This window comes from Grammomys surdaster, unplaced genomic scaffold, assembly GCF_004785775.1.
Source record: "Grammomys surdaster isolate TR1022 unplaced genomic scaffold, NIH_TR_1.0 358, whole genome shotgun sequence".
NCBI lineage: Eukaryota > Metazoa > Chordata > Mammalia > Rodentia > Muridae > Grammomys > Grammomys surdaster.
Window position 1 is genome coordinate 483,667 of NW_021604777.1, and position 27,002 is coordinate 510,668.

Genomic DNA, 27,002 nt, shown 5'->3' on the forward strand with positions numbered 1-27,002 from the left:
AGGTGCAGCCTATTAGGAGAGGGGGGCACCCACATCCCAGTAAATAACCACTCACCTATTTCTGTAAGGAAGCGAAGAAACTCATTGGTTTCCCAGAATGAACTTTGATGAAATCATACCTTGACTTGTTGTTGGGACCTTAGCAGGAGAGGTATATGTTGCATATGTCTCCCCTAGGAAGGAATTTTAACAACAACACTATTTTCCAGAGAATACTCAGATTGGGTACTCTCCTCTGGGTTAGTTTCCCACTGAGTCCCAGGACTCCCCGGGCATGCAAGTGATGAGATAGACAAGACTCTCTTGATGGTGATAAGATATTTATTGAGTTTTAGGCACAGGAAAGAGAGTGGGATGGTTAGTGGGAGAAAAAAACAACTTTTTTTTTCTGGCACTTCAGATCCAGGCCCCTAAGGCTTCAGGGAGGATCATGGTCTAAGAACATTCAGCAGGTGACACACTCTTCTCCACAGTGTTTCCTTCATGAGTGACCCGGCAGCTGTATCTACTGTGAGGCGTCCACTGGTCAGACATCAGTGTCAGGTAGCTGCTGGCCATGTACTTGTTGTTTGTCTGTTTGGAGGGTTGAGTTGTCTCTATACCCTGAGTGACAGGTATTCCATCTACCTTCCAGTCTACCACCAAAGTACCTGGATAGAATTCGCTCACCAGACACACTAGTGTGGCCTTGTTAGCCTGGAGATTCTTTAAGGAAGGCAGGAACAGAGTGACCAAGGGGTCAGACTTAGGCTGACCTGCACAGATAGAGAAGGGGACAAGAGTTGGCATAGGAGAGCTCCTGTGATAAGGAAGCATCCTTCTCTTATCAGCTCTGTGACTGTTCACTACAGTATCACAGTGTTCTATCCAGGAATGCTTCCTTCTTCTCCTCTGCCCACTTGAGTCCACTGGACAGCAGACAGGCTGGCACCCATTAGATCATGTTCCTCTTCCAGGTGAAATGACTCAGCCCCAGCCCTTTCCAATCTTTGTTTCCCCACTGAGACTAAGGCCAGCTGTACTCTCTAGCCCCTAGGAGCTGGAATCTGAATTGGGATTTGACCCTGGCCTGCGGGTAGAGTGGAGGGCAGTTCCCCAACCCTCGTTGCTTCTCCAATGCTCAGAGCCTCCTCTGAGAATGGCTGGTCCTGGGGAACTGGTCCTGAGGTGTGCCTGCTGTACAAGGACTTCGGGACCTGTGCTCCAGATTCCACTTAGTTACCTCACCAAGGATTAGCTTCCACCCTGAAACATCCTAGGAACTCCTCGAAGGACCCCATGCTTTGTCCACAGTAATCACAACACCAACACTGCCTATGTTCCTGGGCTCTGTCTCCCAGACTAGGATGGATAGCAAACCCCTCACCACCTCGGAAGTCTCTGGTGACTCCTGATTTCACTTGGCACCATTTGCTCCCTCATTCCTCATCTAAGTCTAAGGATACTTGAGGAAGATGGATAAGTTAGACAATGGGCTCCAGGCCTGAAAGGCCTCAGGAACAATATACAGTCTACATCTTTTTTCTAGTAATCATCCTGGGAGGAACTGGTCCTAGTTACCTGGTCACTCAGAGCCTTTCTGTGTCTCTGTGACCTCATGGGCCAGCAGAAGATTAGACTGAGCCAGAGTCCTCTCTCAGCCTCTGTGGTTTTCTATCTATGGTGGCCTGAATCTTTGAAGGCAGCAATGATTCATGGCAACAGCCATATTCCTGCACCTACTATGTAGCCTTAGTCTGGATGGGCATCCGGACCTCAGATTCAATGTTGAGGTGTAGGGGTCTCTATGGCTTGAAAAACTCATTCTCTGATCCCTTCTTGGGCATCTGCCTTAAAAGAGCAGATGAAGCTATTGGGACCTTTCATGTGGTTTACCTTATAACTACTGCCTTTCCCTCATTCACAGAAAAAGGTACAGTTCAGACTGCAAGACTAGGAAAAGCAGATGGGAAGAACTCCCCAGAGCAAAATGGACTTTCCTGAAACAGTTGGATCATAAGACCATGAAAACCACTTACCTAGTATTGTGAGCTGGGTCCCACCACCAAAGACATACCATAACTGGGACTCAGATGGAAGCCTATGGGGCCAACACCTGGGACTTGCTCCCCGTGGGATGATCTGGAACAGGAACCTGTTGGACGAGTCAGGCACAGGACTTCAGGAAATGACCTGTGTCCTTGGCAGAAAATAGATGAGCAGCCAGCATCCCAACAAGTCCATCTATCCATCTCCTACTTCCATCTCTGAATTTTTTCAGTATTGATGGCAACACCAGGGCCAGCAGATTCTCAGAAAATTCCTGGGTGGTGTATCTTCTCTGGTGAATGTGGTGGAACTGGGAATCTCTGGTGTGTATTTGTGTCTGTGCATATGTGTGCGTGCATGCATATGTGCATGTGTACATGCATGCATCAGTTCCTCCTGGTCCTGTGCTTCCTTCCAGGACCCATGCACACTATATTGTGAGGATTCGTTTGTTTTCATTTCCATCATGAGGCTACTACAAAGACAAGGCTGGCCTCAAACTCACAGAGGTCTGTCTGCCTCTGCCTCCCAACTGCTGGGATGTAAGGGGTGTGCCAGCACACTAACCTTTTTTTTTTCTATTTATCTGAGTAAAAACATATGATCATATCTTAATAGTAGATTCATGGTTGTTGAGAGTATGAACTAGATCCTCATGCTTGACAGGCAAGGTCTTCTTGACTGTGTGGTCTCCATAGCCACAGTGTTTACTCCTCCCACTCCACGACACTCTCAGAATATTTAATGGATGTTTTGATAATTACCTAAGAGTAAACTTCTAGAACTGCAACTATTTGACTAAGATGAACACACACAGTCCTAAATGAATTAGGACATGACATGATAAAATAACCTGGTACCACTGTGTTAATTCCAGCTACTAAAGAGGACTTAGGAAGGAGGAGGGATCTAGAACGATATAGGAAGTTCAAATCTTGCATAGGCTACAGAGAGTACCGTCAGCCTGGGCAACCTAGCAAGACTTCTCAAAATAAATGGAAAAGAGATGTGGGCTATGGATGTGGCTCATTGGTAGAACACTGGCCTTGCAAGATCGAGGTACTAACTTTAAGCTAGCATTTGCCTGGCCCCCTTCTCTTAGGCAGATACTTCCTTCTCACACCTATGGCCTCAAAGGCCATCTTCTTTCCCAGACACCCATTCCAGCCTCCAGTCCATGGACCTACACACATACATTCCCCCATAAGCAAGTCCCTTACCTGCCTGGAAGGGTCCACAGGCTCAGCCTGCTGCTTCCCACTGAAGTACCAGGGCCCACAGCTCTGCTCCTTTGTGCTGAGCTTGGGGAAAGTGTGTGGTGGACACCAACCACTGGGCCCAACAGCAGCAACAGAAGGAGAACTTCACACTGCCTGAGGGTAGTACCTAGTGTCGTCTGTCTTGCTCTGAGCTTCATTGACCCTCAAGTTCAAAGTCAACTCCAGCCCCACTTGCAGTGTAGTTATCCTGGAAAAAGGATTGCTCCTCCTCTGATGGCCAAAGCTATTCCAGAGCAGATGGATCTGTGTAGCCAAACCCCAGGTTGTTTCTGGTTTGCATCACCCGAAGGCACACCCCAGTGCCCATGGTCACCATCTGTGGAGGTCTCTCCCAAAGGGACATCTGCAAACTACCAGGCTGTGGTTGGGATGCAAGCTCAACTGTTTTCACTCACAGCTGCTTGTCTAACCTCATCCCTGGAGCTCTGGACGGCTCCGCCTGACTGATATCCAGATCTCTGAAGGTTCCTGGGTTGTGAAGCAGGTCCCCAGGGCTTAGAGGGGCCATAGAAAGTAACTGAACACCTGCCCAATGGAAAAGAGTCTCTGAGGCTTAATGCCAGAGATGTAAGGTACAATTATAGCTTATGTAGGGCCAGGGGTAACCTGAAAGCAGAAGTTTAGGTTCAGCAAAAAGCTGAACTGATCAAAAAAAAATTATATAGTAATTAAAATGTTGTTTAGTGCACCATGTTCACCACCTGTATGTCTCATATCACAAACTAAGATACCCCAAATCTTTGTAGGTAACACCCATATCTTTAAAAGTAGAACTGATAAACATTAGCCACTCACCATGCCAGCTATCTGCAATTCCAGCACCGGGGAAGCTGAGACAGGAGGATGGTGAGTTCAAAGCCAGCCTGTGACATATAACAAGATCTAGTCTCAAAAAAAACATAAAACAAAGAAAGTGAATAGAAATTGGGTAAGTGCATATTACATCCTCTTTGGATATACCTTATGCCTTATGAAATAAAACTTATTTATCCACCATCTTATTTGTTTTTCAGTGTGATCAAAACATGCAAAGTCTATCCTCATCACAGTTTTCCATGACCTATAGGCTTCTTATGGCCTGGAAGAACTTCAGAACTTCTCTGTACAATCTTCCTCCAAAGCCGATGAGCTCCTCCAGCTGTGGAAACATTCACTTGGCCACCCAAGACTTGCCTTTCATCCATCCAGCCATATTGTGAAAGGCTGGTACAGACAGACATCTAGCAAGACCCCACAAAGTCCCATGAAGATCATGGGGGTCACAGTGAAGTCAGACTCCATCAACTAATGAGATTGTACTTGGATCTCTGTGACCCACAGACACTGACTGGAACTATAAGGGACAACCATTATATCTTGGAGTGCTTATGGTCCATCAGGACAAAGACAAAGTAGCAGGCTATAGAGTATGAGTTCCCTTAAAGACGTGTAAGGCACAGGGGGCCTCTAATGCCATCTGGCCTTTCCTCACTCGAAGTACAGGGCCTCTCTGCCTACTTGGAACTCCTTATATTTTGGAGATTGGAGAAGGATCCAAGGGACACTGACTAAGTTACTCTACCCCAACAACCCCACGTCCCAGGACCTAGAACCCATGATTCCCCTTGAAGAAGTGCCAGATCTCCAGACTTACCCTAAATTTATAGCATCCCAACTGTTCTTTGAGCCCTGATCCTACCATAGGCTCGGGGCAAGAAGCAGCCACAGACCACAGCTTCCTGCAGTTAATCCAGATGTAGCCATCAGACCACCCCCTTGCTCAACACTGAAGATACTTTGTTGGGTTTTTGGTAGAGCGTTGGCTGGAAGTAGCCCGCAGATCCTACAAGGGACAGGTATCCATTCCACCGTGCTCCCAAAATCCAAGCTCCTAACACAAGGTCTAAGATCTCCATTTGACCTACACTGTTTAGTCACATAGGCCATTGCAGCCCCTCCCAAAGTGCACAGGTAGAGGGCATGACTACAAGCTTCAGGCCCTAGAGGAATTTACATACTAATGAGATACCTGAAGGCTAGAGGGTGGAGCCAATTAAGCATTCTTCCCCAGACCCTTCCCCCTTTTCCCTCCCTATTTAACTCAGGTCTGCCCTGAGTTTCGGGGGGGCCACAATCCAGATCCATTTACCATCCACCATGAAAATAAACCCTTTTGAAACCATGGACTTTCTCATGTCTTTGGGGCCTGCTATGGGAAAACATGGAGAAGGCCTTTAATGCAGCCATCGTGCCTAACTTCCCGCATGGAGGATCTCTCTGCATTCCAGTCACAGGGACCTGCATCTTCAAGCAAGCTAGCCTGCTTGCCGCTGAGTCTGCTAAGCACTAAGTACAGTAACCGAGTCTCTCCCTCGGGGCGCTGCCAGGGCCTCTTCCTTCTCCCTCCACCCCCACTCCTTTCTCTTGGCTGTGGGCTGGCTGGTCACATGTCCACATGCCCCCAGTCTCGGTCCTTCCACAGCCTCTCAATGACATCTGAGAGCCCAAGGGCTTAAGACCAGTTGGTCCCCAACCACCTCCTGGCCCAGAGATCCTCAATTCAAGAGCTCTGTGCCCCATTGAACTACCAGACTGAGTGAGAACTCTCCCACACTGGGTGGGGCCCTGTAGTGCCCACCCAGTGCCATGCATGGAGTAAACTCAGTCAAGACTCCCACACCCCAGTCTCTTTGGAGCCATGGAAATCACAACAGCCCAACAAGATTCAAGAACCCACGCCTGCGTCCACACATGAGCTAATCATTCCCCACAATATTGATTCATCTGTCTTTGTGTAGAAGGCTGTCTCCTATCCAGATACTTCTGCCCTGCTTTAATACCAAAAAATACCCCTCTCCTCTGGCTCCTGCCCATCCAGGGAGGCTGTCTATGGCCACTGTGTATCCACCTATACAGACTGACTTTAGAACTGCCTCAGAACTGCTTTTTCCAGCTCAAACTTATTGATGTTCTAAAAGCATCTTAGCTTTCAGAGTGCTTGACCTGTTCCATGGCTCCTAAGACCCTCTAAAGTGGCTTCTGTGATTTTGGAGGGAGCCCACAGATCTCCAGGTTTCACTGAACATGAAATGATAATGAAGCAACCACTGGAAGCAGAGAGGCCAGCATAATGAGGATGTCTCTGCGTCTACGTGGCTGGTCCCCAAGACCCCAGGGACTTGGTCCAACCTTACCCATTTTGTGGATAATTTGGTGAGATTAATATTTAAATCATGGACTTCAAATAATATGTATTATCTTTTATGATACGGATGGCTTCATCTAGCTTACTGAAGTACATGCAAAGATTGAGTTCCCCTGAACAATAAGAACTTTTGCAGGCTAATGGCTTTGAACTTAACAGCAATTCCATCCTGACAGCCCCTGCAGATTCTGAGCTTGCCGTCCTCAGGCTGTCCATGTCTGAGTTACACCAGTCCAGTCAAGTGGAAAAACAAAAAGACACTGCAGGGTGTATTACAGGCTTTTGCTAGCAGCAGGGCATCAGAGCTAATGAACTGAAGAAACCACCTTGTGAACAAAATTCTATTGATTGTTACACACAAGGCCTTTTAGTAAGTCAATTCCCACATACCAAAACCTCCTATCTGATCTGGGAGTTGTCATAGGAAACAATTACCTAAGCAAACACAACCATTGTAAGAATTTCAGGTTTTCCAGAAATGTCTTATGACTGAAGTCATACTAAGGGTCTGAAATTCCCATAAATCTTAGATAATGATCACTGACTAGTTATAAGAGATTACTCCAGGGCCCAAGTGGGCATCACTCAGGAGTAAATATCAGACACACTGGCTCTATTCTGCTACAAAGCTATGGGCATCAATTCCTGAAAACACACATACATACACACAATTTTGTTTCTCTAGAGAATGTTACTAATAAATCAGCTATGTCATCTGATATCCATCAAGTGCTCATTACAATCTCTCACAGATGGACACATTGAAATGCAGGGCTTAATACTGGTACACTTTCTGCCCAAGCTGGGAAGGAGTCCTGAGGGGGCCCTAAATCCAAACATGATAAGCCTTTTACAAATCATTATCTTAGAAAATGTAAGGAAAGCCAAAGAAAATCTTTTAGAAAATAATCTATGCCCCCATACAATGCTGCTCCCAACTCCCAGGGCTCCACAGTTAGCTATACATGTTAGACTGGAAATGTGGAGAAAGCAGGGACATGCTCACATTCACTAGTTTCCCTGGTACACTGAACCCAGCACATGATGGCATTCACAGGGGCTTCAAGATTCGCAGAGTTGAGTCCAGACAAGAGGGCATGATACTAATGGGGATCAGGAAGCATGGGACACAACATGTTAGGGGTAGTCCAGACTCTCTCAGTAGATAGAGTCCCAGAAAGACCAAGTTCAAGTTCCAGATAGAAGACAAATCTAGTCACTAATACCTCTGCTCCCAGCAGAGGCTAGCTAGAACTATGGGTACAGATCCATAGGGCTCACAGTGACCTGGGCATAGGGTTAGTGGAGTGAATACTTATATATGACCAACTCTGCCCACCTCTCCTGCCCTGCCAACATTACCTGAAAGAAATATACCAAAACCCATGGCATCTGAAAATGTCAAGCCTGGGCTTGTCCTCCATAGAACCAACAGCACAATACTGAAAGGAGAACCCTTCAAGGAGACATTTGTGTTGCATGTGCTAAATAAGATTAGTACTAAACACCAATTGGAGCTCTTTATTTTTTTTTAAATAATTTATTTATTTTTTCTCAAATCGTAATTCATTCACACAGGGATTATAAACACAGAAAGGCAGGATGTGGGGAAGGGGATGACACTGGAGTGTGGGTGTTCAGGGGGAATACAGATATCTTTCAGAACCGGGTATCGGCTGGGTGAAGGTTCGGGGGACAGGTCTCTATGACTCTGCCTATGACTCACTTGTCCTTAACTAAGTTGGTATTGTCTACCAAGGCTACCTATTTACAAGGTCTATGACTACTCAGGCTGGTAAATTTCCACAAAAGCTGCCTGTTTATATTAGCTTATAGCCATCTGTTTCAATGTTTTTCCACTGAGACCCAAGACTTGGTTTTAGTATACATGTATGACAGGCCTATTGCTGATTTTAGGCCTATGGCTGATTTTAGGCCTTCAGTGTGTAAGCAGGGCTGCCCCTGACATCTCCTCCCTTCTCTAAGTATAGAAGAACTCCCTCTGACTGGCGATCTGAATTCTTACTTAGACTGCGAGGCTAAGCACTGCAAGGGAATATAAATAAAAGTTAAAAATATCTCTCTGGGTTCCCTGAGGGACAAGCCTGACTGCAGAGGGGTTGATGTCAAAAGTATCCCCTCTCCAGGAAAAAGACATCGGGATGGGTATGGCCCTCATGCCTCACTGGACAACGACAGGGGGACTGGAGCCATTACAAGGTCCCCTTCAAGTACTGGAGGTCAGGCCTCTATCCCTGCCTTTGCCCTTCTACAATTGGAGCTCTTTAAACCTTCTATGTCAGAAACCACTAGAGTGACATAAGTGTCACATGTGAGCATGGAGAAGAAAGCAAAAACCTCTCCCTGACACCTACTCACTATGCCAGGGATATAGTTTGCCTTCCAAAAGGCCATTGTCCCTAGTGTGACAGTGACAGTCTGAAGATGGTAATACCTTTAAAGGTGGTGTCTAGGGGCTCAGGAGATGGCTCAGTGGCTAAAGTGGCTGACATACAGGGGACAAGTCCATAGTTTGCATCCCCAGAATCATATAAAGCCCATCTATACTCCAACACTCTGAAGGTAGGAAGTAAGGACCTCTGGAGCAAGCTGGCTAGCTAGACCATTGGTAAGGTCTAGGTTAAAGTGAAAGATCCTGCTTCAGCAATCAACTTCTAACCTTTATACACCCAACACAAGTACATACACACACATATTAACATGTATACAAAAATGTATGCACATGCCAAAAAAGTTGGAGTTTACTGGAAAGTGGTTAGGTGATTTGGGGCGTTCACCTAAGGAATGGTTTAGTGGAGCGATACCAGAGGACTACGTGAATATCATAATGTGAGGCCAAGAGTCCTAATACACAGGGGATGTGATGCTTACAGGGGCAAGGTCCCAATATCAGCACAAGGATGATAGACTTGTGAAACCAAGGATTCTCATATCTTAGATCTTCACAGTGCTGTAAAACTGCTAGGACCAAAGGTTCGGATACATGTGGCTACCTGGAATGACAACATTTATAAGGGCTACCTATTTCTACCATTCGGTGCTACTACATCTGAGAGAGATGAAAGTTACTAGAGACCAGCATTTAAAAAGCTTTCCTTGCTGGGTGGTGGTGGCGCACGCCTTTAATCCCAGCACTTGGGAGGCAGAGGCAGGAGGATTTCTGAGTTCGAGGCCAGCCTGGTCTACAGAGTGAGTTCCAGGACAGCCAGGGCTACACAGAGAAACCCTGTTCCCCCCCCCCAAAAAAAGGCTTTCCTTGCCTGACTACAATTCCCATCCATGTACAACAAAAGAATCCTAAGCCAGCTGATCACTGGACACTACCTTGCTTCCAGTAATACTCTCTCTGATTTAGAACATAACTGCTTAGAAATGTTCAGGAGGCACAGCTCACCTACTGGCTTTCTCTAATGACTCTTCTGAAATGAAGCATGCTGCACTATCTCCACTCCCAAGCCTGGCTCTGCACACACAGCAGTTCCTGCACTGGCCCAGCCTGAAGCAGGCTAGAATCTGTATTGGTCTAAGAAAAGAAGTCCACATGCCCAGGTCATATCGCAAAAATACAAACAATATGAAAAACCAAGACAATATGTTCCCTCCCTCTCCACACCCACCTTCTAGTACTATAGAAATGTTCTCAATGAGGATTACTTAGATAAACCTTAGCACACAGAACAATCATAAACTTGAACAAAGAATCCGAGGAGTTTAAAAATGACTTTCTTTTCTTAAACTCTCAAAGAACTTAAGCAGGATAGCAAAAAAGCACCTTTAAGTTATGGCCAAGAAAACACAAATACAGAGGTGAATCAAATGATGAGAATAACCCAAGATTCAAAAGCTTAATTAAATAAAAAGAGATAGTGAGCCGGGCGGTGGTGGCGCAAGCCTTTAATCCCAGCACTTGGGAGGCAGAGACAGGCGGATTTCTGAGTTCGAGGCCAGCCTGGTCTACAGAGTGAGTTCCAGGACAGCCAGGGCTACACAGAGAAACCCTGTCTCAAAAAAACAAAACAAAACAAAACAGGCCACATGAAGGATGAAGGAGAATACAAAGTCAATTCCATAGATCAAATCTTCAACAGGATTAAGGAAGAAAATCTCCCCAGATTAAGGGGAAACACACACATACAGATACAAGAAACACCTAGAACACCAAAATGACAGAACCAGAAATGAAACATATAGTCAGGGTCCTCTAAAAGAATGGCACTGACAAGATGAATTTATATATCAAGAAACTTTATTAGAGTGGTGTATAGGCAGGGGTCCTGCTAGTCCAGCAATCATTGTTTCCAGAATCTAACAGTTACTCATTCCACCAGCTGGATGTCTCAGTTGTTCTTCAGCATATGTCAGAATCCTGAAGAAGTGGGCTCTAATACAGTGAAGGAATGCCTTATAGCAGGATAGATGAACTTGCTAGGGAGAATGAAGGTACAGTGGAAAAGCAAAGGCTTTCTTTTTCCATGTCATTTATATAGACCCAGGTGTGCCCTAGCTTTAGGTCTTCTGTCCTCAGGTGACCAGATTTCAGGTTGATCTTTCCACTTCAGATGATTCTATCAAAAAAAAAAAATTCTCTCACAGGTGTACCTAGCTGCTTGGGTTTGTAGTTAATTCCAGATGTAGTCAAATTGACAACCAAGAATAGCCATCAAACACTCTCCACAATATATTACAGTTAGAATGCTGGAATATGTGGAATAAAGAGGGCACTGAAAGATGCAAGAGAGAAAGCACAAATCACACATAAAGGAACACCTATACACCTATTAGGATTACAGATGATGCCACAGTGGAAATTTTAAAAGCCAGAGGGGCCTAGAACAACATACTTCAAATTCTAAAAGATCAAAGATGCCAATTTAGATGAATATACCCAGCAAAACTACAGACCGTAGTTGAAGGAGAAAGAAAAACTTTCCATAATATAAACAGGCAAAACAAAATCATGTCCATCAAATCAGACTTACAGAAAGTACTGGATACCTCAAGCAATACTTCAGAGAGAGGAGAAAGATAAGCATGGCTCATAGATCAGTACCTTGTCCAACCATCATCAGGGAAGCCTCCTCCTGCAGCAGATAAGAACAAATGCACAGACCCACAGCCAGCACGCAGAGTGAGAAACCTTGGAACACCCAGCCCTAGAAGGAATGTCTCCACCAAATCCCTCCCCTCAGGGCTGAGAACTCTACAGAGGAGGAGACAAAAAGAGTGAAAGAGCCAGAGGAGCTGGAAGGAATCAAGGTCTTCTAGGCACAGCAGGGCTGGTGTATATAGGAGCTCAGAGACTGTGGCAGCATGCAAAGAGCCTATGTGGGTCTACACCAAATGGAGCCCTAGAGCTGAAAGGAAAGTAGACACCATTCCTAACCCAGAAGCTATCTCAATTGATAGCCACCTGCAAATGAAAATATCATTTTCTGCAAAGGAGTCTCACTGGGGAAACAAATCACACTTAGATGACAACACAAAGCAAACTCAACAGAATCTTTGGAGGATTATTCTTTACTTTTCGTTATTTATAGATATATATATATATATATATATATATATGGCTTCTTGTTTGAGTTTTTATGGTATTCCTTAGTGTCCCAAGATGTCTCTGGATCTACATGTCTTTCTTATGCCTTATGCTTTTTCTTTGGCTCTTCTTTTGTTTGGTTGTTTTTGTCTTATTCCCACTTGGGATTTTTTTTTTACCTTATTGTATTGTATTGTATTGTGTTGTGTTGTGTTGTGTTGTGTTGTGTTGTATTGTATTGTATTGTATTGTATTGTATTGTATTGTATTAAAACATATTAGAATAAACCTATGATTACTCCGTAGCCTGTGTAGTAGAATATATATATTGTTAGACATCGGCACGCAGCTTAGAACAGACCACGCCAGACCAAACGGTTCCAAGAGGGTGGGGCGGTTACTCAGGGCAGAGGGCAAAGGTGGAGAGAGAAATGGGAGAAAATGGCAGACAGAAAAGAGAACAAGGTCAGGGAGTTCTGCCTGTTTATATGGGCGGTGATGTAGCCTTTTCCCAGGTATAGGTGAGGTAGCCAGGTGGATTCTGGGAGTGTATGGCGGTTGCCTTGGCAACGATGTAAGGTTGCCTTGGTCGTCTAAATGTAATGTCACTGAGTTGGGGCCTGATAGCAACATATATAGTATTATATATTAAAAATCCCACTGTGGGGCTTCTTCCCTGCCTTAGACCATTTATGTTCCTGGATGAAAGACACACACAGCCTTTATATTTTTTCAATGTTTTATGTAGCACAATATTTAGGCAGTTGTCTACCTGCTAAGATGCTAGAATTACTTCCTATCAATAAACCCAAGTTATCATATACTATTTGCTATGTTCCATCTGGGCTGCTCTCAACCCAACTGAGCAGCCCTCTGGGCCATGTTCTCCGGGCCCTTAGCCCATGGCAGCTCTCCTCCCTCCTGCACATTCTCCTTCTTCCATGATGGCTTCTTGGCAAGTCCATTTCTAACAGAAAAAAAAACCCAGGCTCCAGCCTTCACACCTAGGTAATGGAATGTCCCAACCTTTTAACCTGAGGCAAGGACAATGGGTCAGCAACAGTTTCCAGATTTCCTCAGCTACTTAACTCAGTAACGGTTTCCAGACCTCCCCAGCAAGTTTCCAGCCCCCACACCCTGGCAATGAATGACCTTAGAGATGGACCCAACAGATTAACATAGAGGTCACCTACCCTGAATTCCCTGATGTGCTTTATATTGTAAGACTTTTGGGTCTAAAAGTAGGATTTTCGGGTCTCAGTTTGAAAAGAATCCCACTGTCCTAGGACACATCCCAGGAGGGGCACATTCCTTACTCAGAGGACACTTGCTAGATTAACATTCAGAGGAGGGAGAGGCTGATTAACATTCCTCAGACCACAGGGAAGGGAACCCACCCACGGGTAAGGAGGGCCCAGAGCTTAGATACATTCCAGGAAACTTGCCTGCATGCGAGAGAGTCCTAGTGCACTAGTTTCATTAAACCAAACCATGTTGATTGCAGCGAGTCCTGTCCGTGAGTTTTGTGGGAGTGTGTCCCCTGGTTTTGGATCTTACAGTCCAACATTTGGAGGTTCCACCAAGATGATTTGCTCTCTCAGACCCCACGGCTCCAGGGATCGGAGGTCCACACGCTCGAGCAGGTGTGTGTACTGTCTGTTCTTTGTTTTTGTGTTTGTGAAGTGTCTGCACCCATGGCAGGGGCGACTGTCTGTGTAGCCTGGTTTCTGTGCTCGTGGCAGGAGCAGGAACTGGGCAGAGCGGGAACCCACAGAGGGCAGTTTGTGACCCTGGGATAGGGTCAGATTATGAATTCTGGGAGGGAATTTGTGGGTAGTGGAAGCAGTATGACAGATGTGTCGGTACACTGCAGGCCACAGTTCTCTACAAATGACGAAGATATTAGCTCTGAGTGAAAATTCATGGACTACCTGAAAAATGGTGGACCAAGAGATGGGCTGGGTATCCCATTCATTTCTGGTCATCCCAGACTGTCCCTACCCTCTGTTGGGTCGAGACTTACTTCCCAGGATGGGGTCCAGATACACTTCCTGCCCAACAGGCTGCAACTAACTGGCCCAAAAGGAGAACCCACGGGTAGAGAAAAAGACTTCTGCTGACCCCAGCTGGGAGCCGAGGCAACCTGCTTTACAGACAGGAGTTTTCTCCATGCTGGCCAGAGACAAGCTGGTGCTGCTGCCGCAGAGGATGGCGCAAATGTCATCTGGGCTCAACTTCTACTCCCCACCCCCTGGGCTCCTTGGTGCAAAAAGCAGCCTTGGAACTTGAAGCTGGCAAGAAAAATTAACATCTACACAGACAATAGGTATGCCTTTGCCACAGCCCATGTCCACAAGGCTATATACCAAAAAAGAGGACTGTTCACATCAGAAGAAATCTTAGATCTCTTGGATGCCTTGATAAAGCCAGCAACTGTGAGTATTTGATACACAGGACACCAGAAGGGAGGAGACTCAGTGGCCCAAGGCAATAACCAGACAGTTCAAGTGGCCTGAGACATGGCTATGCAGGAGCTTGTCCCGGTTATGGGCCTTCAAGAGACACACACTGGGGATTGGGACTAGATTAAGAGACAGCCTCACTTAAAACACACAGAAGAAGAAAAGGACTCAGATTGCTAGCCACCCTGCAACTGTTACCTAGAGAAAAAGGGCAATGGTGCGTATGAGAAGGGAAAACTCTACTCCCCAGAAAGCAAACAAGACTTACTAGGCAGATAGACTCCTAAAAAATTAGTACATCCAAGCAGTTAAGAGATCTAAGCTATATAATGGACTTCGGGTTTTGGGTCAGAGAGTCAAACAGTATAAGGTATGCCAGCAAGCAAAGGCTGATGAGGCTTAGAGTAAACAGGAAAAATACCTACAGGGGACAGCCTAGAGTATATTGAGAGACAAATTTTTTAAAAGTTAGGCCAAAAAAATATAGATAAATCTTCCCAAGATTTCAAGGTAATTGAATCAGGTAACAGGTCTTGCTTTTGTTTCTAAGGTAAGTCAGGGATTGGCAGAGATATTGGGGACTGATTGGAAGCTCCATTGTTCATACTGTCCTCAGAGCTCAGGACAAGTAGAGAAAATAAACAAAATCGTAAAAAGAGACCTTAACTAAACTGCCCTCGAAAACTGGCACTGGCTAGATAATGTCCTTTGTCCTATCCCTGTTCCAAGCCCAGAACACCCCTCTTGTGCGGGACCCCACTCCCTTGATTCCGGCTCTTGATTCACCCCCCTCCCAGAAATGACTTTTCAGGTTAATAAGAGACTGTTCCTGGTGCAGCTGACCTTCCTGGCCTCCATTGGGGTAGATGGAATAACTGCCTGACTTCATATGACTCAGACCAGCACCAGGCCAGCCTCAAACTCATAGATCGCCTGCCTCTGCCTCCCAAGTGCTGGTATTAAAGGTTACTAGTAACCACCCGGCTCTTTCAATCTTAAATTCAAACCGAGAGAGACCTAAAGTCTTACATTTACATATTATTTGAATCTGGGATGTCATTCTTTAGTGAATCATGGACCCTTACAGTACAATGACACAAATGAATAAAAATGCCAAAATGAAACCCATTACACCGTATGCTTAGAACAGACAACACCAGACCAAACGATTCCTGGGGGGGGGTGGGGAGCTATTCAGGGCAGAGGGCAAAGGTTGGGGGAGAGAAATAGAAGATGGCAGAGGGAGAGGGAAGAGAAGTGGAGGCAGGCCATGACCATGTGGAGAGATGGGGAAGGGAAGGGGTGAGGGGCCAGGGACAAAGGGAAGCTAGAGGCAAGAGAGTAAGAGATTAAGAGAGAAAGAGAGCCGGGTGGTGGTGGTGCATACCTTTAATCCCAGCACTTGGGAAGCAGACATACATGGATTTCTGAGTTCGAGGCCAGCCTGGTCTTCTCCTTTTTTTTGGGGGGGGGGGGTTGATTTTTCGAGACAGGGTTTCTCTTTGTAGCCCTCAGAAATCTGCCTGCCTCTGCCTCCCAAGTGCTGGGATTAAAGGCGTGCGCCACCACTGTCCGGCATAAAATACTTTAAAAAATAATTATTTCTTGGATATGTATATCTAAGAAATATATATACGTGTGTGTGTGTGTTCTTTATGTTGACGAACATGTGCTGTGTACTGCATCTGGTAGCAGAGGCCACACCCACAATGCACAGGCAGCCCCATGACAAAGGTCTGTTCATCTCAAAGCATCACTAGTAACAATGAGGGGAACCTGCTCTCCCCAAAGTAGAGGCCCAGTGATGACGTTTTCTGGGCTCCTTTACTCTGCGACTGTGGAGATGACAACAGGACACCCTGTCCCTGCAAGAAAGTCCCCCTCCAAGATGTTTTTATCATCCATTTGCCCCATGATCATAACAATAGTGCTCAGGCAAATGCTCTGCCTAAGAGATGGGTATGTGGACAAACTGAGTGTGACTAGTCAGGTTCCGGGTACCTTTGACCTAGCCAGTTCTTAAACTGCTTCTGAGATCACAAACCAGCCAAGCCAAACTCAGTTAAAACGGCTTTAATTCTACAATCCAGCCTCCCATGGGGCTCATAGCAACACTGCAATACAAGGAAAAGCTGGATGGCTCCATCTTCTTGGCTCTGCAAAGCCCCATGTTCTACCCCTCTTTCCCATACAGACTAGCCTAGCAAAGCAAACTCCATCTTTGGTTCAGGGTCTGAATGTCTTCAGAGCCTAAGATTCTGAATCTGTATGCTACTTTTCTCCTTCTCACTCCCTCTCCATCCTCTTCTCTTTTTCCTGGCTCCGGAGCCCCACGGCACAGTAATACACAGCCTCGTCCTCAGGCTGCAGTTCAGAGATGCTCAGATACCCCAGGTTCCTGGCCGTATCTTTGGATCCGGAGAAGCGAGGTGGGATATTGGAACCCTGGTGCTTGTCTGAGTGTGAGAAGTATCTCAGCAGGAACCTGGGAGGGTGGCCCGGCCTCTGCTGGTACCAGTAAATGCTGTAAATGCCAATGTTATCATTGCTGCTCAGGGTACAGGTGAGGCGGATGGTGGTTCCAAGGGAGGAAGAGGCTGATGGTGGCTGGTGCAGCATGGGCTGAGGGCCACAACCTGAGAAGATAGAAGCATGTCCATCACTTGGGCAGAGCAAGGCAAGAGGAGGGCCAAGGAGGCTCTGGGCCCCAAGAGTTCCCTTACCTGTGAGGTGGGCCAGCAGCACGAGCAGGACAGACATCCAGGCCATGGTTCCAGACCTGCAGCACCCTGCCCCTGAGAGCCACTGCTCCCAGGCCCTGACCAGCAGGGGAGCACTCCTCCCGGCTTTGAGGAGAAACCTCAAAGGGTCATGCACCCCTAGTTCCTGCTCACCACCCTCCCAGGCTTTCTGGGCTCTGCAATGTCACTTACCAGAACGGTCTAATGGAAGCCTTTGTGGCTCTGAGTTTGACCCAGGGAAGCATTCTGGGAGGAAGCACCTGTTACAAGTCATGGGCCAGAACCCAGGAGCTAGGGGGTGGGCTCATCTCCCTGAGGGAGAGTGACCTCAACTCCCCCCTGAAAGGCTCAGCCCCACGGGCGCAGATTTGTGGTTCACGTTTAAATGCCTGGTGAATGGGACCAGAGTTCTCTCCTTAAGCCTAAGCCTCATATCAGACCCCAAATATGTGTGGGAGCAGTCACTGGGCCTCTTTAGATGTTCTTCTACCATATGTGAGCACACTGAATAAATTTCCTTTCTCTGCTGTTTAGTATTACTTATCTCTTTTAATTACATTTTTATTTTCATTTATTTTGTGTGCACATGGCCAGCTGAGCAGCCACTGTCTTTGGCTGCTGAGCCACCTTACAGGTTCTTATTTGTCTCTTTGATGATTTGAGGATGTGTGCCCAACTCTAGCTTATTGGGGGTATCAGAGCCAGTCTTGGTAACAAAAGGATAGTTTAAAACCAGAAGTTTGAGGCCAGCCTGGGTCCACAGTGAGTTCCAGGATGTCCTTGGCCACAAAATGAGAATTTGAAAATAAACAGATAAGAAAGAAATTTTTTAAGACAAGTTCTCACTATGTTGCTCTGGCTGGCTATTCTGGAACTCACTATGCAGATGAGGCTGTCCTTGAACTCAGTGAAATTTGCTTTTCTCTGCCTCCCAAAGGTGTGAGCCACCACACCAAGCTATTAAAAACAGTATGCTAATAAAGTCATGAAAACTATTTTATAACTTTAATTATTCTAATGCTCTCTCTATATATATATTATCTTCCAGATACATTAACACAAATAGCATGGTCTACAAAATTTTAAATGGTGTTTTGTTTTGTATAGCCTATAGTCCCAAGATGGAATGTAATTCACTATGTAGCCCTGAATGGCCTCCAATTCTCTGCCTCAGCCTCCTGATTGCTTGATTCCTGGTAAGAGCCACCATTCCAGCTCACAGATGTTCCTAACACAGAAAGAAGCCTGCTATCTTAAATGTTTAAATTATTTTAATTATTGGGCTGGAGAGATGGCTCAGTGGTTAAGGGCATTAGCTACTCTTCCAGAGGACCTGGGTTCAATTCCCAGCACCCATATGGCAGCTCACAACTATGGCCAGTTCCAGGGAATTCGACACCCTCACACAGATATACATATGTAAGCAAAACACCAATGCGCACAGAATAAAAACAAACTTTAAATTTTTACTTTAATCACTAATTGCATGTTTTCGTTAGTTTTCATAATCATACTGACAGTCGTCATTATTGTCTTCTCTGGATGGTTTCTGGGAGACTCACTCCAGGCTGCGGGAAGAAGAGACACAGTGGAGACTTGGAGAATGCCTGCTGCACGGAACAGAACGCAGAGAGCAAGGCACCCGGAACTCAACAGCCTCGGAACTTGCAGACACCTTAAGTGTCGACATCGGAGAGCAGATGAGGGGACGCCACAAGCGGACCGAGCCGGAAGTGGGTTCATGAGTGTCCACCGGGAAAGCACGGCCGTAGCGAGAGGTGCAGCGGCACAGCGGGTGAGCAGTGGGTTGCTGGCTGCTCAAGAAAAGGAAGACGAAGGCTTTCCTCGGGCATTTCCGGAATGGTAGCAGAGCTCCGACCCGGGCGGGGGCGTGGGGGAGGGTCCTTGCCTGGCGCGGCTTTTTCGCTGTTCTGCCCTCGCTGTGGGGCCTCTGGGCGGCTGTGGGGCCGCGTTTAGTGGGCAGCTGTCGCTTCTTCACCGAGCTCCCCGCGGCCCCCAGGTGAGACGTTTCCCCCTAATTGAGGGTAGGAAAACCGGCTCAGAAAGCTGTGCTGCCCACAGAGGCTCAGGCCCGCGGTCCGCGTTCTTAGCCGAAGGTTCCACTCGCTGCCTCCCGGAGCCTGCTCTGTCTGGAGACTCCAGCAGCTGTGCTCTGACTTGATCTCCGCAGATTGGGAGAAAACTTGATTAAACCAATGAACTAGAACCGAGGGGCCAGCTACTTATGCATAGGTGAAAGGGAAGAACGGATGATCTCTCTTAACCTATTTGGCACTCTGGCCTTTGGGAACAGGATAGCCGGAGAAGGGGGGATATTTTCACCGTTCGCCAAGGTCCCTTGTCACTAGTCTGAATTGTTATGCACTACAATTTACTCTGGCTTTTAAAACTAGGCTGATGAGATGGCTCAGCGCCCTTACCACCATGGTTTCGATCCCGGGAACCACATTGTAAAAGGAGAGAGCTGACTCCCACAAGTTGTCCTCTGACCTGTGACCTGCAACAAGTGCATGCCCATACATATCCACACACAAAATAGTTGTCTGTTTAATTTAAATTTAACGCCTATTTTATAGCAATGGTGGTAGAGAAAGCTGCAGCATACTAGATACAGAGGAGTTAAGAGATAGGCTTGTTTTCCTGAGTCTGTAGATGCTTAAAAGTCACTGAAGTATTAAATACTTAGATTTTCCCTGCTTTACTGACCCCTTTTGGGACTCATCAAGTTAAATCCACTACTGCAAAATACAAAAGGAAATCTTCATATTTACAATGCTTTCCAAAGGATACAGTGATTGGTGAGATTTGGCAAAGTATAAGCAGGTTGTCTTGATATTCTCTTTGCAGCCCACCCCTAAATACCCCTTGCTTACCTACCTAACTCCAAAATAGGACAAATTGTAGTGTCAGAGCCTTGGCAGAAAAGACCAAACTTGGTGTATCATGTAGGTTTATATTAAGGAGTCTGTATATTTAAGTGATCATATATAAAAGTTTTGGCTAGACATTTTGGTATACTCCTGAATTCCCAGCACTCAGGAGTTGAAGATAGGATGATCAAGTGTTCGAGGCCATAGTGGCTATGTAGGTAACTGACAGCCTTGGCTACACAAAGCCCAGTACACACACACACACACACACACAGCAAAAGTGTAAGTGAATAGTGATGTTTCTGAGTCACAAAGTGTGAGTGTGGGGTGTAGGTGATGCTTGTAAGCCATCACTTCCAGGTTTTCTCATTGATTTTCACTTTGAAATGGAAGATGTGCCTTAATAGAGAATAGGGAAATCTTGACATTAATCACAGTTACATCTCCAGAAATCTTTTTAAAAAGTAGGGTCTGGTCTAGGAAGGGACGTATTCCTTCCAAGGCCCTGGATTGCCTAGTTGTACCCTTAAAGGAAGAAAAAAAAAATGTTTTAAACAGCTTATTGAGATGTAACTGAATATAGCCTAAAACTCAAGCTTCTCCTGCCTCATCCAGCCTCGTGAAAGATGAAATTATAGGTGTATGTCAGCATACCTGGCATTAGAAATCATTTTTTTCTTCCTTTGAAACAGTAATAGAACGTTACAAAGGCCCTTGTGCTGAGTGTTAGAACTACTTATTTGTTTTGAGTCAAAGCTCCTAAAGATAAATGCATATTCAAGGTGGACAACACTGCCTTGCCTGACAAGTGGACAAGCATCTGAAAGAGAGACGTGTCTGTCACACACCTTTGCATTGCTACCCAGGTATATTCCTTTTCCTGGGTAAATGACATAATCCTGTCTAGGCAGAGTGTCTGTGTCTGAAGGGACTTGTTAATCACTCCGTGATTTTGAATCTTAGGTTGTAGAAGAGATACAAAATTCCCAAAACTTTGAAACTATAGAAAAAGAATGCCTAGAAATAGAAGTGTTTGCTGGCAGTGCCGTAGAAAGTCAGGTGTCGGTGCTGTTGCTACTGCTGCTGCTGTTTTTATGTGATGTGCTCTCACTGTGTAGCACTGGCTGTCCTGGAACTCACTGTATAGACCAGGCTGGCTTGAAACTCATGCTAAGAGATCTACCTCTTGCCTCCTACACACCCAACGTGAAGTAAGTTTTTGGTTTGCTTTGCTTTGCTTTGGTTTTAAGGATCTATAAGCATATTGTTAGCTTTACAGGTAAAACTGCTGTCATGTATTCAGACATTCATTCAACTGTGTTTGCTTACCATCTGCAACTTCCCATTACAGTGAGCAAAAAAAAAAAAAAAGTCCCTGCTCTCACATAGCTAGCTTCTGTTCCAGGAGCTGTAAGATGAGAACCTGGTAAGAGTTAGTAGTAAACACTACAGGGCAATATAGCAGAGACAGTCTTAGAGGCAACAGGATAAAATCTTGTTTAAAATCTTGTTTTAATTAATGATTAAAGTAAAAATTTAAAGCACAGGTAGGTTCTAGAGCAAACAGGTTCAGGTTCAAGTCCATGTCCTGCCACTCCAGGTCTAGTGTGGCCCACGTTCCCATTATAGAACATTATGATGACAGTGTCCCCATCTCAACACACTGGCAGGACTGTCCAATACCTGGTACTTTCTTTGGAAGAGACAAGAACTTCAAAAGCCTTCATAGAACAATCTGTTTCCAGTTTCCCTTTTTGGCCTCTGACTCCTCTATCTGTGATAGAACCAAAACTTCCCCAGAATGGATATTAGAGGCCATGACTGTTCCCAATCATTTGTTTTCATTGCTCCAGCAAACAGCATTGCACACTAGGTACCAAAAGATACAGCAAAAAAACCTAGATAAGCTGTGGATAGACAGACCTCCGGTGCCAAATATGGTTCTCAGGAGGAGGTAGGTCAGGAAGTCAGAACCAGTGTAATTTTTGAAGATGCTTGGCTCTTTTCTTGTGTGAGATTATATATTTAGGGAAAACATTTTATTTGGAGCAATTTTTATTCCTTTATACCCCTACATCAAGGACTGTAACAGCCCAGGCTCACCTCCATACATGATAAGGAGTAACAGAAACCCTTCTAGTGAAGGAATTTTCATTGACATCTCCAGTGTTTCTAAACAGTGATCTTTGAAGAGCACTTTAGAGTCTCTCTTAGGATTCTAAAGTCAATGTCTTTGTCCTTTTTGATCAGTCATCCATGGCACCAAATTCTTAAATATTTTTTGATACATCCATGGCACCAAAGTCTTAAATATTCAGAAGGGATTGTAACAAACTAGAACCACCTGCACCCCAGAACCTTCCACCCTCTCCAGGGAGCCACTTCTGAGTTGTGTGCAAGTGCATCTACTTTTGTAAATGTATTAGTTAGGGTTTTACTACTGGGAACAGACTCCATGACCAAGGCAACTCTTATAAGGACAACATTTAATTGGGGCTGGCTTACAAGTTCAGAGTTTCAGTCCATTATCATCAAGGTGGGTGCATGACATCGTCTAGCCAGGCATGGTACATTTGGAGCTGAGAGTTCTACAACTTCATCTGAAGGCTGCTAGGAGAAGATTGACTTCCAGGCAGCTAGGATGAGGGTATTAAAGCCCACACCCACAGTGACACGCCTACTCCAACAAGGCCACACCTCCTAATAGTCCCACTCCCTGGGCCAACCATATACAAACCATCACAGTAAACAAGCATGTGTACACAGACATGTTTGATCACTGTGTATTTGGGTTAATTGCATAGGGTTTCCTGTACAACTGATCTTGGTAATCTGTGAGTGTTCTGATGTGCTCACATGTCATTCATTCAAATAACCAGTTCCCTGCTGACTACTAGGTTGGTCTGATCTTTACTTTGAATGATAATGCTGATGAGATTTCCACAGCTATCTCATCTGGTCCTTCCATCACTGTCCTGTCTGCCTCATAGGGCTCACTGTCCATATGAACAGTCTCGCTAGCACTTACCATTTGTTTCTGTTCCTTCTTCTCAGAACACTTCCACTCCTCAGATCAGTGTTCATTGCCATCACCTTTCCAAGAGTCACTCCCTCTGACTCCATTCCTACATTAGCAACAAGCTTTTTACCATTAGAGCCTACAGAACTTACCTTCTCCTTACCCTCCCTAGAACTAGGGCTGCTATCTTAGTCATGCCTCTCAATCTCTGCCCTCTTTCACCTAGAGGTGCCACCTCCTTTGCTTCCTGTCTGAGCCCCCAGACTGCCTGGATACCTTCCCCAGCCTCTTCTTCATGCCCTAGGCTGGCCAGCTGCCTCTCAACCGTTTAGCCACTCTGCTGTCACTTGAGTAGTTCCCAATTCCTTCGTCTTCTGTTCTACTGGGGCAGTTATCACAACAGTATACCATCCATCTAAAACAAAAAGGAAAAGCATCCTGTGGTTTTCTAGAGTTTGTCCACTCAGACTTTGATTTTGACACTGGACAAATGGTTCCCATCCAGGTCATGGAGGTTAACTCCAGTCTTTTGAACCCATGGTCAGCTCTTGCTGTTACCCCCAGCCTGCATTTGACACTGTAGTAGGTCACTGTTCCTTTTATCTAGGTTTCAGGCCTCTCCTCCTGCCACACTCAAATGCCTCCTCTTCACCTCCTTGGCTCCTCGACACATTCCTTCCATGTACTACGGCTGCTGCCTCCACCACGTATGAACTGCTCCTGAATTCTGACTTGACCTGCTTCTCTTTCAGGTTTCCATTAACTAGCAGGAATCTCTTCCTTCAGTTGCCTGAGCCAAAAACCAGAGGTTATTGTGTTTTCTCCAGTCTTGCCTAGCTCCTGTCTCTTTAGGGTCCAGTCACCTGTGTGCCAGCTAGAGGGCCTCTTTAATATTCAAGGTCAGGTTGTTATACTCCAGGGCAATCCTTCACTGTCTCCCTGCTTCCGCACCCCACACCACCGACTTTATTGCCCCTCCAAGTGTCCAGCTGTCTCTCCTGCCCTCACCTTTCCTCATCCCTTCTGCCTGTACACTTCTCCAAGATGCCATCTTATCCAGTAGGACTGTACCTTATTCTCCCTATGGAAACACAGCACTGTAGTATGAACTGTAAGAAGACATGAATTAGTGTTGCTTTGTACCATCTTAGCTGAACCCAGAACTAGACCAAGTGTGTAGTGGTTGCTCAATAAAATTATTGTTGACCATATTTGTATTTTGGCAGGGAACCACACTTTAACATATGGGTCCAGTTCAGCTGTCCCACACTGACTTAAGCTATGTTCTTAGACTTAGGGTCTTTGCTACTAAGTATACACTTGCTTTAGTTCTTCATTTTCTTAATGAATGTTGTCAGGCAGCCTTTCATATTACTAAATAATACTTTTAAGATAATATCTTTAATTATGTATCTACAAGTAGGGGTTGTATAGTACCCATGGAGACTAGAAAAAGGCATCAGCTCCTGGAACTGGAGTTACAAGTAGTTGTGAGCTGCCACATATGGGCGCTGGGAACCAAACTCCAGTCCTCTGCAAGAATACTACACACTCTTAACTGCCGAGCCATCTCTCCAGCAAAATTCTAACTTTCTTAAACAATTTCTAAACATAAGAAAACAATCCAGTTGTCCCCAATTATGAGTAAAATATAGATGTGCAGCTATAAATAAACAGTAAAAAGAGACATTTTTATATGTTTGCAGTTATGCTGTCCTTGGAGGCCAGAGGTCAGAAGTTTCTTTTTTTGCTCTCCACCTTATTTTTTGAGGCAAGAGTCAGTAAACCTAAAGCTTACCATTTCTGCTAGATTAGCTAGCCAGTGAGCATGCTAATCAACCTCTCTCCACTTTCTCAGTGCTAGAATTCTAAGCCCGTGCTACCACATCTTGCTTTTCATATTGGTCCTAAGAATCAAGAGTTGTGTCCGTGCCTACACAGCAAGCTCTTCACTCACTAGTTATCTCATTAGGAAGCAGATGTCCCACATCAACTTTGCCCCAGGAAGTTGCCCTCGACTGAACAAAAGTCTCTGGGTTTTTAAATATATGTGATTGTGTATTTATAATATTAATGCGGCTAGGCATGGTGGCCCAGGAGTATAATTCTGGCACTTTGGGAGACAGAGACAGGAGGATTATTCCAAAACAGTAATATCTATGGATTAAAAAGAAAGTGAGACGAGGTATGGTTGGTGATAGGCACTTGCCTGGCATGCATGGAGCCTTGAGTTCAACCCCCAGCACAACAAAGAAAAGGAACGGAGAGATGGGCCCAGGTTCAGTATGTATCACCCATGTGGTAGCTGATAAGTCTGTAACTCCATTTCATCACCTCTTCAGGCCTTTACATACAAACGTTCAGGGAAAACATCCATGTGGGGTGTGTGTGTGTGTGTGTGTGTGTGTGTGTGTATAAAACAAAATTATTATAAAGAAAAATACATCTTTTTTTTCTGTTTTATTTTGGTTGGTGTAGTTTTGGTAGAGTTTTTGTGCTTATTATTATCTTTTCCTCATCTTCCATCAGGTTTCAAGTGATATATTCTGCCCAGAAAGCTACAGCAGGGACCAACAGTGATCCAGATATGAAGTTTGCATGTCCTCTACCAAGGTATAACTGGCCATGGCACAGTGTAATGTGGGTTAGTTAAGACAGATGCCTGGCCAAGGGCTATGAGTATGGGAGAAAGGCCTGGCAGTACACAGTGTTTGTGCACAAGCTTGGCTTCTCTATCCAGCGCCAAAAAGAAGAGGGGTTCTCCAAACAGTATTTTTCAGGGTGGTAAAACAGGAAGCATAGGCAAAGGCTCCAAATGGACTCACTCTTCCTTCCTTCCTTCCTTCCTTCTTTCCTTCCTTCCTTCCTTCCTTCCTTCCTTTCTTTATTTCTTTCAGAGGGGGTATGTGTGACTACTTTGAGATAGAGTCTCAAGTAGTCCAGGCTGGCCCTGAGTTCCCTAGTAGACCTTAAACTGTTGATTCTCTTAGCTCTACATTCCAGTTGCCCAAATAGGGTTTTTTTGTTTGTTTGTTTTGTTTTAGGTTTTGATTCTTTTGCTTGTTTGGTTTTTTTTAACATTTTTAATGGAAAAGAAATGTTTTTTTCATATATTTTGATCATGTTTCCCCTCCCTCAATTCCTCTCTACATCTCTACCCCACCCAACTTTGTGTTCCTTTTTGGTCTCTTAAAAAAAAAAAAAAGCAAAACATGCACACATGTACACAAAACCATACAAATGAAAAAGTAAATAAGCAAAATATCAATAAAACAAAAAATGCCCAAACATAACAAAATGAGACAAAAAGACTACAAAGATATTCTTGATTGATTTTGGCCAACTACTCCTGGGCATGGTGCATGCCCCGAGGTATAGTTAATATACACATTGAGAGTCTGTTGTAGAAAACTAATTTTTCCTTTGCAAGTAGATATCACTTGCAGATTACTTAGGTGTAGGAGCCCCTGTCTATGTCCTTCTCTCAGTGCTGGGACCTCATCTGGCTGAAACCTGTGTAAACCTTGTACATGTTGCCACAGTCTCTGTGAGCTCACATGCTCATCAGTCCTGTTGTATCTGTGTGAGCTCACATGCTCATCAGTCCTGTTGCATCTGTGAGCTCACATGCTCATCAGTCCTGTTGCATCTGTGTGAGCTCACATGCTCATCAGACCTGTTGCATCTGTGTGAGCTCACATGCTCATCAGTCCTGTTGCATCTGTGTGCTCACATGCTCATCAGTCCTGTTGCATCTGTGAGGAGCTCACATGCTCATCAGTCCTGTTGCATCTGTGTGAGCTCACGTGCTCATCAGTCCTGTTGCATCTGTGTGAGCTCACA

General features: G+C 45.3%; 3 protein-coding genes across 5 annotated transcripts in view; 1 reads left to right on the forward strand and 2 right to left on the reverse strand.

Annotated features, from left to right (window-relative positions):
• Positions 1 to 307: 307 nt before the first annotated feature.
• Igll5 (immunoglobulin lambda like polypeptide 5) lies at positions 308 to 3,538 on the reverse strand. Its single transcript, XM_028779671.1, has 3 exons — positions 3,249 to 3,538; positions 2,019 to 2,134; positions 308 to 755 (listed from the first exon to the last, which is right to left on the reverse strand). Exons 1-3 carry the CDS (start codon positions 3,443 to 3,445, stop codon positions 436 to 438), a joined length of 633 nt encoding a protein of 210 aa, XP_028635504.1. The 5' UTR covers positions 3,446 to 3,538; the 3' UTR covers positions 308 to 435.
• A 13,256-nt stretch (positions 3,539 to 16,794) lies between these two features.
• On the reverse strand, positions 16,795 to 17,277 carry Vpreb1 (V-set pre-B cell surrogate light chain 1). Its single transcript, XM_028779672.1, has 2 exons — positions 17,232 to 17,277; positions 16,795 to 17,144 (listed from the first exon to the last, which is right to left on the reverse strand). The coding sequence occupies exons 1-2, from the start codon at positions 17,275 to 17,277 to the stop codon at positions 16,795 to 16,797; spliced, it is 396 nt and encodes a 131-aa protein (XP_028635505.1).
• Positions 17,278 to 18,951: 1,674 nt separating this feature from the next.
• The window catches only part of Top3b (DNA topoisomerase III beta), a 25,203-nt gene continuing 17,152 nt past the window's right edge, over positions 18,952 to 27,002 (forward strand). The window contains exons 1-2 of one of the 3 annotated variants that reach the window (XM_028779641.1): positions 18,952 to 19,044; positions 25,689 to 25,772. The gene's annotated coding sequence lies outside the window, so the exon portion shown is untranslated. Of the gene's footprint in view, positions 19,113 to 25,688; positions 25,773 to 27,002 lie in introns of all 3 variants that reach the window. The other 2 variants (XM_028779642.1, XM_028779643.1) reach the window with 2 other exon arrangements.